Raw genomic sequence first — 14,897 nt, 5'->3', positions numbered from 1 at the left:
TATGAATTTGGTCTGGACTGTCTCGGTTTATTTCTTAATATACTTCGGTTTATAATCAATTGCTTTAAATAAAAATAAATATAATTTGGTTTGAACCGCATAAATTGAACAAATCGAAATAAAAATTTAGTTCGGTTCAATTCGGTTACAATACTAAATCGGTTCAATTCAGTTTTATTTTTAAAACCGAATTATAACTTTAGTTTTAGTTTGTCTAGAACCGATTAACACCCCTGCAAGCAGCATATATAACACATTTGTCTTGATACACAATCCTTATTATACTTTAAAATTCAACTCTTAAGAAAGAAAAAAAAATGCTAGTTGACACCCACGATGTCCAAATTTTAAAATAGGCACAAGTATCTAAAATAAGACATGGTAGCACCTGGCTTAAATTAATTACTTAATCAGCCAATCAGCATTGCTTCTCTGGCATTTACATTGACACCACAAACAGTCGGCCACATGTTCTCTCCGGGCCCACTTCCTCTTATCTGAATAAATGGACCCACTTCTTCCTATTTTCTATTATCTATATATCTATTTTTTTAGAAATAATTTTGATCTCTTCACTGTCTCCAGATTTGGTCAAGCTGGAGAGTCTGTACGAGATTCTTTTTTTTAGAAATTTAAAATTTAATTCTTCACCAAAGAGAGTTATTATTTTATTTTCATAAAAAAATTATATGGAACCGCACCATTGGTGAGTTTCAGATCCAAATAAGCTGTGATTATTTACATGTGAAAAGTAATTTGAAATCTCTGTTTTCTAAATTCAGCTGTCGAATTGTTTCGAGACATGTGCACAGAAACTATCGGACAGTTGAATTCGAAAAAACAAGAATATCATGATTTTGTTCTTGAACTTCAGATCGCAGCACATTTATTTCCATTTCCACACGTATCTTAGATTGCACGATTGGTGTGTTGTCTGTGTTTAAGCAAACATTAAATCACATCTTGACCACAAATTTGACTGAAAACTGTTGAGACCGTATCAACTTTTTTTTTTTTTAGCAAAATTGAGACTATATCATTGGTGTGGTTTTATCAAACTGTTTTTGGTGGAACCGCACCAACCCATTTATTTTTTGAAAAAAAAAAAAACAATCAATCTTTTTTCTGAAGATTTGATTTTTTAAATTTCTAAAAAAAAAAAAAAATCCGGTTACTACAGGAGAACTTATGCAGTGGTGACAACAATCATTTTAGTTTGTTTATATTTTCCGAAGTTTATGGTCTGTCTCTGTCATTTTATCCTCTGGTTCAAGTAAGAAGCTTTAAATGTTGCCTTTTTACAATTTTACCAAGGTTGAATTTCAGCGCTTAAAATTAGGCGTGATGTTTCCAGTAATTTCAGCACTTGAAACGAGACCTGACAATGACCCTTTTATTTCAAATGAATCACACACAGTTACACAATTATATTATATTGTTTAAGCGACGCAAGTGATACAAGTAAATAAACAAACTCTCCAAAATACATGTCCCTACAAACCAGTTGTCCGTACTCAGGTTATGTAACTATATATTTTGGCTTTCTGGCATCAACACTCCTTATATTTATATAATCAATAATTACCTCCAATCATACTTTCAGATTAACTGCAGGTAAGATTTACTCGTTTTTTTTTTTTTGGATCTTATTTACTCGTATGTAAAAACGTTAATTTACTGTACCTCCAGCTGTATATCGGATAAATAATTTAACAGATCAGTTTTAGCTTCATGCAGCGCACAGACCATATGCTGTACTGTTTTGATTCTACAGTCTGTTCGCTGTATGAAGACAAAACTACTCTGTTAAAATCTTACCCCTGTATATCGGCCTGGGCGGCTGGGCCTAGTTCTGTCCGTTCTTGCCACAGATTTTCACTCGATTGTCATTTTCACTTGATGTAAGTCATGTAACTACTAATTAATGTGGCCATACTTTTACTGAACCCGTATAGTTCTATATTTTCACGTGATACAACACGAAACAAGCCACATAAGATCAGAAGCAAGAAAAAACCAAGGCAAGACAAGAATTACTTTGCTGGTATAATTTGTTGCTGTGAATTAGCGCTCGGTTTCTGATCAATACCAAGAAAACGACATTACAGATTTCTCTCTCTCTCTCTCTCTTAAACAAAGGAACTCAACCCTCTAAGCCAAGCAACAACTCTCTCTCAACTCTCCCTCTTTCTCGCTTATGCAATACAGCACAGGACTACAGGAGTAAGTGCTTTTTCTTCGAATTTACAAGGTTTTGCCCATTTACTAGCTAGTAGCGGAAGCAGCTCAATCGTTGCTTTCCCTTCCTCAATTCGCCTTTTGTTTTTATTCGCGAATTCTCGAGTTCGAAGGGAGTGGAGATCTGTTTTTAATCGGACTGGTAATTTGCAAATAGGGCCTTAAGTCTTCTGAGAATTACAGGAGTTCAGTACTTGTATTGTATTTTACTGGTATTTTCTTTAGAAATAGTTTGATAAATTGCTCACAGGTCATTTCCGTACTATATTTGAATTGCATTTTACAACAAATCTCGAAATTATAAATCTTGAATTGAAGGTAGATTATCGCTTGTCCTTTCTGTTATGTTCTTATGCATGTTAGTGTCACGAGAGATATTTGTCTGGATAGAAATATGTAAAATCCCTTGGTAAATCTCGAAATTTTACTGGTATGTTCTTATGCATGTCATGAGAGATATTTTGTCTAGATAGAAATATGTGAAATCGAATAAGTTTTTGCAATTTTTTGTAAATGAATGTCTCACAATTTTCACAATAAGTCTGTAACTGAAACTCATAGGTAAGAAAATGGTTATGGATGAAATCAAATATGCAGTAGTTATAGGAAAAAGTCTTCGGAAAGAATCAATCTTTCATTAAATATCAAAATCAAGACAATGTATTTGGGCCGTACGCCTCTTTCTGTAAATTTGCGTGTTTTTTTCTTTTACGCTTTTAATTTATGTTTTCAGTTACTGCGCCGTTTAGTTAACTCAATGCTCAATGCAGGAGCAAATTAACTCAATTGTAGAATCAAGTACTAAACATTTGGAGTAATAGCTCTTGCATCAATGGTGCATGGTACATCCTTAACCCTTATTTCTCACTCCTACAACATGAAATTTTCTCAGTTGTATGTGTATTACAAGTTTACAACACAGTAGGAGCCATTTTAATTTTAACTTTCTTTTTTTCTATTTGTTCTGGTTAAGTTCTTATTTGATAATTTTTTGTGGCTAGTACATACAACTCTACTTCTACATTGGTATAAAAGAGGGTTATGTTTGATTAAATTGTTAAAAGTTTAGTACATTGTATTTTTTTCTGAGAGAAAAGTAAAACCTTTCTTCTCTATACGATATTGTGGTTCCAAATTATTGGTTGCTATATTTAGAAAATAAAAATGTTCTCCATTGATTACATTGCAATCTAAAAACATATACATGGTGAAATATATAGAAGGATCTCTTTTTATATGCAATTTGTTAATTTTGGAAGTTTTGTTGGATATAGGGAACATTTGCAACTGCAAGGACTGTGGAGATTATGCGCTAATCGAAGATGTAGAGGACCCACGGTTAGCCAAGTTTGACCGGCCTCTCCCCATTTTTGGCTGTGGCATTGGCTGGGGCGCGTGAGTAGTTTAAATAAATAAATATATTTTATAGCATTCTTTTTTCGAAAATTTTCTGTACCGGTATGGTCTCGAGGTTCTCAGCCATTACCATTAACCCAATACTTCAGAATATTGCTGTTCATGAGTACATAGCCTATGGATCAATTTTACTTCCTTGGATTCTGGTCCCATAAGTCTGCTTCTGATGCCACAAAAGTGATGGCACCTTAATGCCTTAGTTATTGTGGGATGTCCGACCAAAATAATATGGCCCAGAGTACACCTTAATTTTGTGCAAATTATGGCATCATACTGCTGTCACTTCTGTGGCAGTGGATGTGGAGTCCTGGTACCAGTAAATCATCACCTATTCCATGTCAGAAACAGTATAGGTACCATTGTTGATTCTAGTAAGGTCATGAAGCAACCTGGAATTTGAGGATTGCAAGTGTGGATTGGGACATTGTTCATGAACATGATACCTATGTTACTCTTCCATGAACCACAGTACTAGATTGGTTTGAGTTTAGTCATGACCTGCTCTCCAGTACTTGTTTGGTTGGCATTTACACCTATTTTTTACTAGAGGAAGGTTAAAAACTTAAAATGCCTCATGTTTTTTATGCCTCACTGTGCCTTCCATCCTTATCTCTGTTTTTAAAGTCCAAACAGTTAATCCAAACCGATCAACATGATCTCCATATTAAAATGAGACAACTAATTAATTGAATTTCTCTTTCTATGGTGGTGCAGATTTCTACTAGGGTTCTTGTGCCCAATAATATGGTATGCTGCTGCAACAATGCATATTTGCAAGTACTATAAACGGGATCCACGTGAACGTTCTGGTCTTACTGCTGCTTCAGTCATGGTAAATGTAATTTATAACACAAAAAATGAGAAAAAAAGGAGAGGAGAGAAAATGTGGTTGCAATCTTAGAATAGCTAGAATAGTAAAATTAGCGTTTGTCTTGTTAGAATAGCTTGTTCCAACTTTTTGTGAGAATATCTTGTTCAAATAAGACAAACAAGTTTAATTCCCTATTCTAGCTATTCTAACTCAACCAAACACCGAATAGCTTGTTCTCAAGAATAGCCTATTAATCTGGATCGGGATTAATTTACTACCAGTTGTACCACAAATACCAGACATGGACCCTAATGGCGCAAAGAGACAAACTGTGTAAATAAAATTTGAACATATTCAGAAATCCAGTATGACTCAGGAAAGCTAATTTCCTCTCTATGAATAGCATTAGTTTCTTCTCTTGTTGTAAAAGAAATAAAACAATGCAATTTTAGTGATATTTTTTACAAGGGGACCATTTATTACAATTGAGTATACATTTTGAAGAATTTGATTGGTATTGTATTGCATGGCCCTGCAATAGTAGCATAAATCACGCTATTTTATTTCAGTTTGTACCTTCATTGTGATATTTTATTTCAGTTTGTACCTTCATTGTGATATTTTATTTCAGTTTGTACCTTTATGCTATTTTATTTCAGTTTGTACCTTCATTGTGATATTTTGGTCCAAATCACGCTTTCCCTTGGGACCAGTGTTTGCCTAGAATTATTTCTACCGAGTATACTATGGATATATTCAACAGAAATAGTAGCATAAATAAGAAATCTGAGACTCATAAAACAATATATATATATTTTTTTTTTCTAAGTTTATTTTATTTTCAAATATTTTGCAGGCAGTGTTATGTACAGTGGCCGTGCTAATTGTATTGGCTGTTGTTTTCATCAAATAATGAGAAGACTGTTAGATATCCCAAAATTGACCACCAAGAAATTTTTGAAGGACCTATGAAGAAGCATCTAATTGGCCCCCACCATTATTGGTTCCATGCATCCATTTTTTTGTTAGTGTTGCCATTGTAATATTCTGTTGTCTCTGCTATATAGCATTTCTTGGCTTGTTTGGTCAATCTCATTTTTTGGTTGTTTAATGAAACTTAGAAGTAAGAAAGAGCTAACAGATTTGGTCGACATGCTGTATACTTACTACCAACTGCTTTTAGATAACTGTAGATAAATAATTCTTTAGTTTAGATCAAAAGAAATTGTTTTGCCCTGCTCTGTCATGCAGGTTTGCATGGCTTTAAGAAGCTTTAGCCATAGAAATTAAGTTAAGTTCAAAACACAGGAAACCATAATTATGAGAAACTATAGGAAACAATGGTTATAACTTATACATACGGGTATATTTTTATTTTTATATGCGGTGTTTTGTACCAACCTCACAAAACCAACACACAAGACTGGTTCATCATTATATGCGGTGTTTTAACTGGCTCTTCAAGTGCCATTTGCAGGTTTAAATAATTTTTTGCTGGATATTATTTTACTCCGTCTGAGAGAGGTTTTCACCTGTGCAATACAAATTTTACAACCAACACTTGATCTGTTGGTGGATAGCAAATGTTTTGATTTTTCTGTGCACATTGATTTAAAAATTCAATCCGATGGTACCAGTTGATTTTTTTTTGTTGGGGGGGGGGGGGGGGGGGCGGGGGGCTCCAAAATCAACTGTGCACTGTTCACTGAATCAAATAAAATATGGACCACAACTATTAGAGCAAAATATTACTTTCTCAGGGATTACAAGTGGATAATGGGGCAGGGCAATACAATCAAGGCTGTAGGCCAACCGTGGTTCAGAGTTCAGACAGCAGTATTCATGAAAAATAATACAAACACACAGGGAAAGAGATCTCCATGATACACAAAGCAACCAGTTAGATACAAACAAGCTTGAATGAATCATTCTTCTCCCCAGAGCAGATCAGATGCATCCTGACATCAGTGCCAAAATTAAACCAACAATCCCTACCTACAGGACCACCTCATTTGGTCTCTGGCAAAAGATGGAAGCTGTAAAACTTAATTTTTCTGATGAATATGTTTAACTGATTAAGATGGAATTTTATATTTTTTTTGTATCTAATTAGCTGTAAAATTTTAGGCAAGTTAAAACTTGAACTCAACATACTATAAAATTTTATAATAATTCTGGCAAGTTACATAAATTTTTCGACAATTCTAAATCAGATTAAAGATAATCCTGAATTATTAGAAACCATTGGAATAATCTATCCATGAGCAGATCGTCTGACAGAGACAGCTGTAATTGACTTAAGGCAAATACTGGTAAATACACATCAGAAACTATTACAATAAAATGTCCTGCAGAATCCCAAAATCAGGAATTAAAACAAATTGATAAACTCTCAGTGAAGACCAATCAGAAAATCTGGACATTTAATACTATCTAATATGGACCTGACATTTGGGGCCTGCCTAGAAACCATACCCTGATACACTGTGTGCACTCAACAGAATCACCAGAATTCCTATGACATTAGTAAGATACAATCTGGAGAAAGAATGCATGAGGAAAATATACTTCAAACAAGTGAATCAGCTCAAGTTGGAACAAAGGTTGGATTAATTATTCATCAGTAGAGGAGAATCATTTAGATGCGTATTTTATACTTCAGCCCCCATAGTCCTTTTACATTTAATTTTTGCTTTCCTTTTACTTTCAAAATATTACTTTCATTTTTTTAGTTTTTCTTCATGTTTTAGTTCAAATGTAGTGGTTGACTTGCATCCTTTTATCTAGCCATGTAAGGCTCTGATGTAATTGACAATAATTTCTCAACAACAACAAAATCTGAGATTCTTTGAGACCAAATCACGCATGAAACAGAAACATTAACATACCATGCTCATTAAAATATAAAAAAATAAAAAAAATGTTCAATATATCTCACGGGATGATATAAAACAAAAAAAGAAATGCTGCCAACTTTAGAGTTTTAATGTCAAGACATGAAAAACAGTGTCAACAAGGCTGCCAAAATCATTTCCTATTATACAAAACGAATAATATGTCAAAGACTGCCAAAGGCTAATCCTCCTATTTGGACAAGAAGCTTAGATTTAAAAACCATATATCATAACCAGGTAATCTACCAAGCTATACTAAGTCTCTGAAGAAAATTCAGCAAAGTACACACCTAATGAATCCAAAGATACAAATACCCTAATCAATGTTTCAAGGCCCCAATAAATACTAGGCCAAACATAAACAAATTTTTATAATTCAGTTCCAGATGAGCACAAAAAAATAGCTGGGATAAAACAATCTGATAAATGCAATGCAGATTTAACCCATCTTATTATAATTAGGAAAACAGAAAAGGAAAAAAATAAATAAAGACAAAATGCAAGTTTCAACCAAGACCACAACCTGCCACTAGAGAAGGCACAATTTGCTGCGCCGACCTGGGCAGCCAGTGCAATTTTACCCTTTTTAACCCCCCCACCAACAACCCCTGGCAAACCTCTCATCTATAAAAAACTCTCTCCAATAGGGGTCTTGTTGAAGAATGTCTATATTACATAATTTTACACAAGGCTCTTTTACGGCTATCATAGAATGAGCATAGTTCTTAGTGTTCTTTTCTTAGGCTAAGGTATAGAAAGGGGCAGGGAACCTGACTAGAAAAAAGACTAGGCACATTCCACACAGACAGCCACACGAAAGGGTGCATGCATTGAGAAAAAGTCGAACAAATAATACAGAGGGTTGAGAGAGCGAACGAGATAAGGAGGGAACTAAATTAGGGTGACATTCTTTCATACTTCTCTGCAGACCCTCCATTTGAGGAGATCTCCATCTCTGTTGGCCCTGGTGTTTTTACAACAAAATGAACAATAAAATCAATTGAAAAAACAAATACACTACAATTTATCAGAAATATACATAGAACTGAGGTTTAAACAATAACAAGTTTGCATTTACACTGCCAGTCAGGCATGATATTTAACATCTAACAAGTTCATTATATCGCGTTGTATCCTTGTAGTTACTCAAATTTAATTAGTAAAAGGAAAATGCATATATGTACACCTACCAAATATTGAACCAATTGAAGGCCGAGTCAGTGAAGAGCTCCTCTGTATGTCTGAATTTCAGTTAATTAAGAAAATGTACATATTAGTTGAATGAAATAGGTGATACAATAACATATTGATTAAAACTAGTACGGGAAGGACTTTATGCAAGGATCCTACACCAGATCTGGACAATATACTGACCATCTGATGTAGTCGTTCCAATATAGTTCCAGTATGTGGTGATTCGTATTACACAGGAACTAAATATCATCATTACTTTGTTTTCTTTTTTGGTGTGTTAGCATATTGTTCAAATGTTGGAATCAAGTAAACAACATTAAGTACCATGTAATATAACACCAAAAAAAATTAGTTGTATCAGTCAGGTACTGCACAACTCACTTCCTGTGTAACTAAGGCTTAGGTATTAAAAAATAAAAGAATTACCAGATTGGTGCAAGCCTTTGATGGCATCAAAGTTCTTGTATGTATATCCCACAAAACTTAGATCTTTGGAGGTCAGTAGCTGTCAAAACATAATAAGCATATACATATTAGCCCCTAAATTATGCTATGTTCTGCTAATCAACTTTACAATGAAAAGACAGCTTTATTCGACAGTATCAGAACAAACAAACGAAAACACCAGATAGCACATGCCCATATTAGTTGCAACTCTCATCTGGCATAGTTGTTATTGGTTTTGGGTTTCTTCTATGTACCCTTAACTCTGGCTATCTCACCAATACTGTTATTGTTCAATTAAAGGGATTCAATAATGCAAGGTTACCTTTCGTGAAGGCCCAGAGCCAGTTCGCATTGGAGTAGGTGGGTCCACCTACAGTGCAAAATGAAAATCAAAGCAAAATTAGGAAATAAATTTTGATGAAACTAACAATAAAAATCAAGTCTTATAAAAAAAAATATCGAGAGTATAAAAAATACCTCTTCAAACTTTTGGAAATTGCGAGTGTCAAGTTCACTAGTGACTTGAGGTTTAAATGCAGCATCCATTTCATACAGCTTGTCCCAAGGAACATTCCTAAACCAGGGATGCGCCTTTCAGAAGAAGAAAAATTAAAGAAAATTAGATAAAGATGAGTATTGGATAGGAGATATTATATGTTAAAGAGTTCATCATTGTTATAAAGCTACCTTAATTTGGTCAACCCCAGCCCGGTGTTCTGCATCACAAAGCAATCTAGTCATGAGATCAATTGCATCTACAGATAGTTGGGTATCTTCAGGAAACTTCAAATGATTTCTCCAGTGAACAATCTGAATTATTAAATTGAATGGGAAAAATGCAAGGAATCATACTAGGGCAGTTAAAAATTGTAAGGAAACATAATACCAAGGTTTTTGAAACTGAATATATCATTTGATAGTCCCTATGTAGCATGCTCTAGATATAGCTACTTTACAATTAACCAGGGGCTTATGAACCACTCACTAGATGGCGGTATGTCATGTAATTTAAGTGCTTTTGATTGAGGAAACGGGCCAGAACTCAAAAGTAGAAGCCTTTAGTAAGCTTATGCCCAGGCTGAGGTTCAATAAAACTGATAGACCATATTTACTAACCTTTCGACATGTAGTTATGGGATCATCCGAATAAAATGGTGGGTAGCCAATAAGCATCTCGTACATTATTGCACCCAAAGACCACCTGCCAAAAATGTAAAAGCAGCAAATAAATAATAATGTGCCAAAATCTATGGTTACAAATCATGAGGAATACTAAGAAACCTGATATCAAACCAGAGACAATATCAACAAGATTAGTCTAGCTCACTAACCAATCACACTCCATGCCATATCCTTTCTTCAGTAACACTTCTGGGGCAATATAATCAGGTGTCCCAACGGTCGAAAAAGCCTACATAACCAAAAAGTTTGAAAAAAATATATTCAAAAACTCATCAAAGACATCAATGTGAATGGAAATAACAAAAGTAAAATATATAACTTCCTGGTAATGTCTGGATGGATACTTTCATATTTTGTACTTGGAAAGAAAATACATGCATAGAAAATATTCATACCAAACTTTCTTGGCAACTGCAGCACCCAACATTAAAGCAATTTGAAAATCAAACAAGTAAGAAATTGTTGTTTGTGTTCTTTATCTTTAATAGAGGTTGAAACCAAGCCTGGTGGAAACTGAAAAGCATTTCATTGTGATTATGATTTTGCAGAATGAAAAGACACAATAAAAGGGAATACCAATTTTAATATTTTGTACTTGGAAAGAAAATACATGCACAGAAAATATTCATACCAAACTTTCTTGGCAACTGCAGCACCCAACATTAAAGCAATTTGAAAATCAAACAAGAAAGATTGTTGTTTGTGTTATTTATCTTTAATAGGGGTTGAAACCAAGCCTGGTGGAAACTGAAAAGCATTTCATTGTGATTATGATTTTGCAGAATGAAAAGACACAATAAAAGGGGTACCAATTTTCGACGGTTCCTCTGCCAGTGCTGAAGCTGCTCATGCGCACTGCTCCACCTTCTGCCACTGTTCGTTGAGTCGGGAGTATCAATATCCATGGACTCTCTCAAATTTTCATCAGCCATTGGCTCATCTTCATTCAGCGTCGACAGCTTTGAACAGTCAATCGGCTTGCACAACCCGAAGTCTGACAACTTCATGTGCCCATCCTTGTCTAGTAGGAGGTTGTCCGGCTTTATGTCCCTGCCAAATAATTCAGCACATTTAATTAATCTAAATAAGGAAAAAGAATAAGTGGTCCATATTTTTTAATGAATGGAGCCTGATTGGCACCAAGGATTAGATACATCAGCCTCTAAACAAGCAGCAAGGAATATACCTATGGATGTAATTGTGCCTGTGGATGGATTCTATGGCGAGAATAGTCTCAGCAATGTAGAAGCGGGCCACTTTCTCGGTGAGAGTATCTTCACGCATGAGGAGGGTCATCACGTCACCACCTGGAAGGTATTCCATTATGAGGTACAGATACTCGTCATCTTGGAATGAGTAGTACAGCTTCACTATGCAGTGGCTTCCCACCTCTGCTAGCAGGTTTCTCTCTGCTCTCACATGATCTACCTATTTTATTCATGGAAAAGTTGGTTTCAGACATGATTGGTATAGTTGTTTGCAAAACTAATGTCAGTTACAATTGCATCATCGAGTAACAAACAGAAGAAGTGACTGCATTGGCTTGACTGCAAGTTGAACTCAACTTAATTTTTCTGAGATCATTCCTCGTTTAGTTACATATTAGATGAATAAGCTTCATCGAAGAACTTTCTTGGGGGACATTGGGTGGGCTTTCGAGTAGGGGTTATCGGAGGAATGATCTCACTTGATTGAACTTATTGCCTTTCCTTGTTTATTCCCGGTTTGCTTGGTCTTTAGCTTGATAAGAATGGTTAATTGAGGATTGATTCGAAATGTAGAAACCTAAGTTGAGCTTTTTTTTTTGTCTCTTTTGATTCTACTTGGCTCGTCTTGTACTGGTTATGTAATATTTAATTACCCTAATAGTACTAAACAATAAAGTATGGCTGTATTAAAAAATAAAGTATAGAAAACCCAACAAAATTACCCCATCACTATGATCAAATCAATTCAATTACATATTGTATTGGTCAGGTCCAGCACTGGCACAGGGTCAATGGTAAAATTATTGGAAGACAAAAAAAAAACCACAAGAGGTTATCAAAGTAGCATACCTGGCCTCTTGAAACCATCTCAGATTTCTTCAGCTTTTTCATTGCATATATATTGCCAGTTGTCTTCTCTCGGCACAACCTGACCTGTTAATAGCCATAAAGCAAATTCCAATTACATGACAACCATTAATCATCATATGGTTATAGATGATACCAGTCCTAGTATGCAACTTAAAAAGTACTGGTACAACCCCAGATGATACCCAATAAATGGCTAGCTTGCATAGAATGTGATGAAACACCCAAAACCCCGTCCAAACAAACACACATAAAACCTGAACATTTTGATACTAACCTCCCCAAAAGCACCTCTGCCAATTATTGTTAGAAGGTCAAAGTCATCAACACAAATTTTGTGCCTCTTAAGCCGCATGTATTCAGTCTCCTTCCTCTCCAAATCCTTTAATAAGGTGACTTGCTCCTCCTTTGGCACTTGTGAAGAGGCTAGTTGTTTTTCCAAAATCAAACGCCTACATCACATACAAAGGATTTACAGACGAATTATTACTAGATTGCCCATATTACTTAAAAGTCAAAAACATTTTTAGCTATGAACTGCAAAAGTTACAGGCATGCTGATTGAGGTACATTATACATTCGAGAAGACCGAATTTCTGATTTTGCTCTTAATGAGCAGTGACAAGCAAAATTGCTACAGCTGGTACCAGGCTACCAACACTAGCATGACCTCATAAATAAACCAAAACCCTTATGAATACATACAATCATATATACTCACTGTGCTGAAATCATGGTCAAATAATTAAACCACTTTCCTAAACCAAAACTAATCACTCATCTCTCCTTGTACGGGCAACTATGTGATCAAAGAGACTTCACATGCACTTCCTTTTTTAGTTTAAACCGATTCATTTTCTTCCCCCCTTACATCCCCCCTGTCAATCTATTAATCGGATGTATTAGGAGGAGGTTGATCTCAACATTTTTGGTAAGAAATATCACTTGTTGATTAGCTCAACTAGCCACTCCACAATAACATAGAAATAAAAATGGTGAAGCAATCTCTATTTCTCTCCTTCTGTACACATGTCAAGAGCTCCTGGCTTAAAAACCAGCAAAGATGAAAGATCTGATCTAGCAACAAGATCCCAGATCAAACAAATAGACCAAATCAAGCAGCGTCGGTACCTCTCTCTCCTCTCTTGAAAGGTCTTCATCTGAGACTTGTAATGATTCTCGATAAACTTCTTCGCGGCTGCTACTCTTTCCATGGTAGCTGACGAACCTGGCTGCTCCTCCGCCTCCTCAGCCACCGCAGGAAGCACTCCGCCTCGATTCTCCTCTCCATCCACCTCCATCTCTCTCTCTCTCTCTCTCTCTCTCTCTCTCTCTTCTGGTATGTGAGTTGTATTTTTTTCGATTTGGGGTTATAAAAGTTTGTAGAAAAGCTGTAGGGGGTCTGGGACGATTGGCGTTAAAATAAAAAATATAAGATTAAAAAATAAAGATAATATGAATGACAGACAGAAGAGAGAGAGGAGACAGAGGTTGTGTTGGGGTAAAATTGAACAGGCACAGCTGCTCGGAGCTGTCCTTTCCCTTTCTCTCTCCTCCTCTCTGCCTCTCTCCTTTCTTTTTGTTTCCTGTTTTTTAATCATACTATTCACCATTTACTTCCTATCAAAATATAATCAACAACCCATTATAATTACAGACAAACTACTTGTTAAGATAAAACCATAAAAATCATACGCCTTTTGTACTATTTAAATTTAAATTAATTATGTATCAACTTTGATGTAATTAAAAATTGTTTGGATATTCGTGGTGTGTAATAAATATAAATGCAAAGCTCGATGCATGTTTCATTGATTGATTACCAGATTTTACCTAATTTGATATAAACAACCTATGTCAACTCCATTCATTTTATATTATAATATATATAGAGAGAGCGCCCGCAAAATTAGAGTGTGATGTGCTTACAAATAAAAGTTGGTGAGTACACCTTCAAAATATTATCGGATTGACTTCGAATTACGAATTCAAATCATTAAAATTCATATATTTTTATGAGTGATGCATGTATATGCAAAAAATTTAAAGTTTCAAATTCATTTAGTACATAGTCAAGCGGTTAAAATAATAATGAAAAACTAGGGTAGAAATTTTTTGAGCTATTTCCAATACGTAAAATTTGCACCTCGAGCTATTTCAAATTTTTGAGTTGATAAGTAGAAAATTCGAACTTATTAAATTTTTTATGCACAAATGCTTCGTATATTTTGAAAATTTGAATAGACACGTGATTAAATATGATCCGATTCTAAATAAACTAAAATCTTATGTTATTTCAGATAATACGAACTCGAGTGGTCGAGGGCGAAGAATGAAGATTGAAGAGTAATAAAGAACAACATTACATGTGTAGAGCCGCTCAAGTATTATTGTGAAAGATTTCCTTCACTTGACGGTTGGAGATTAACTCCAAATGCTTTGAGATTCGGACTAGCGCAGGAGAGCAGTATTATTGGGCTTAAAGATTGGTGGCAAGCTAAAAAGAAGGGTGAAGATGTAATAATTCTAAAAGATTCCCTATTACGGTACGGGGGAGGATCTGAATTGGATGAGGGTTTGGTCCATCCAGAAAAAGACAAGTCAAGCGAAGCAAGGCGCTGCTTCTTTCGTAGGATCTAC

At 35.1% G+C, this 14,897-nt stretch overlaps 2 protein-coding genes across 5 annotated transcripts; one reads left to right on the top strand and one right to left on the bottom strand.

Moving 5' to 3' along the window:
* The first annotated feature begins 2,093 nt into the window (after window positions 1-2,093).
* On the top strand, window positions 2,094-5,555 carry LOC144559896 (uncharacterized). Of its 3 annotated transcripts, none has more exons than XM_078309057.1 (5): window positions 2,094-2,223; window positions 3,009-3,080; window positions 3,513-3,633; window positions 4,369-4,486; window positions 5,322-5,555. In XM_078309057.1, the coding sequence occupies exons 2-5, from the start codon at window positions 3,071-3,073 to the stop codon at window positions 5,376-5,378; spliced, it is 306 nt and encodes a 101-aa protein (XP_078165183.1). In that variant the 5' UTR covers window positions 2,094-2,223; window positions 3,009-3,070; the 3' UTR covers window positions 5,379-5,555. The 3 variants fall into 3 exon arrangements, with proteins under 3 accessions (XP_078165183.1, XP_078165184.1, XP_078165185.1); XM_078309058.1 differs by having other exon boundaries at window positions 2,142-2,251; XM_078309059.1 differs by lacking the exon at window positions 2,094-2,223 and adding an exon at window positions 2,231-2,380.
* Window positions 5,556-7,701: 2,146 nt separating this feature from the next.
* LOC144559018 (AGC (cAMP-dependent, cGMP-dependent and protein kinase C) kinase family protein) lies at window positions 7,702-13,806 on the bottom strand. 2 transcript variants are annotated; one of them, XM_078307922.1, is made up of 13 exons: window positions 13,389-13,806; window positions 12,535-12,709; window positions 12,240-12,323; window positions 11,369-11,610; window positions 10,992-11,232; window positions 10,332-10,411; window positions 10,117-10,201; window positions 9,688-9,810; window positions 9,478-9,591; window positions 9,323-9,370; window positions 8,980-9,058; window positions 8,550-8,600; window positions 7,702-8,323 (listed from the first exon to the last, which is right to left on the bottom strand). In XM_078307922.1, exons 1-13 carry the CDS (start codon window positions 13,556-13,558, stop codon window positions 8,256-8,258), a joined length of 1,560 nt encoding a protein of 519 aa, XP_078164048.1. In that variant the 5' UTR covers window positions 13,559-13,806; the 3' UTR covers window positions 7,702-8,255. The 2 variants fall into 2 exon arrangements, with proteins under 2 accessions (XP_078164048.1, XP_078164049.1); XM_078307923.1 differs by lacking the exon at window positions 8,980-9,058 and having other exon boundaries at window positions 8,180-8,323.
* Window positions 13,807-14,897: the final 1,091 nt, after the last annotated feature.

The sequence above is a fragment of the Carex rostrata genome, chromosome 9 (assembly GCF_964058835.1).
Source record: "Carex rostrata chromosome 9, lpCarRost1.2, whole genome shotgun sequence".
NCBI lineage: Eukaryota > Viridiplantae > Streptophyta > Magnoliopsida > Poales > Cyperaceae > Carex > Carex rostrata.
This window is presented reverse-complemented; position numbering and strand designations above follow the sequence as displayed.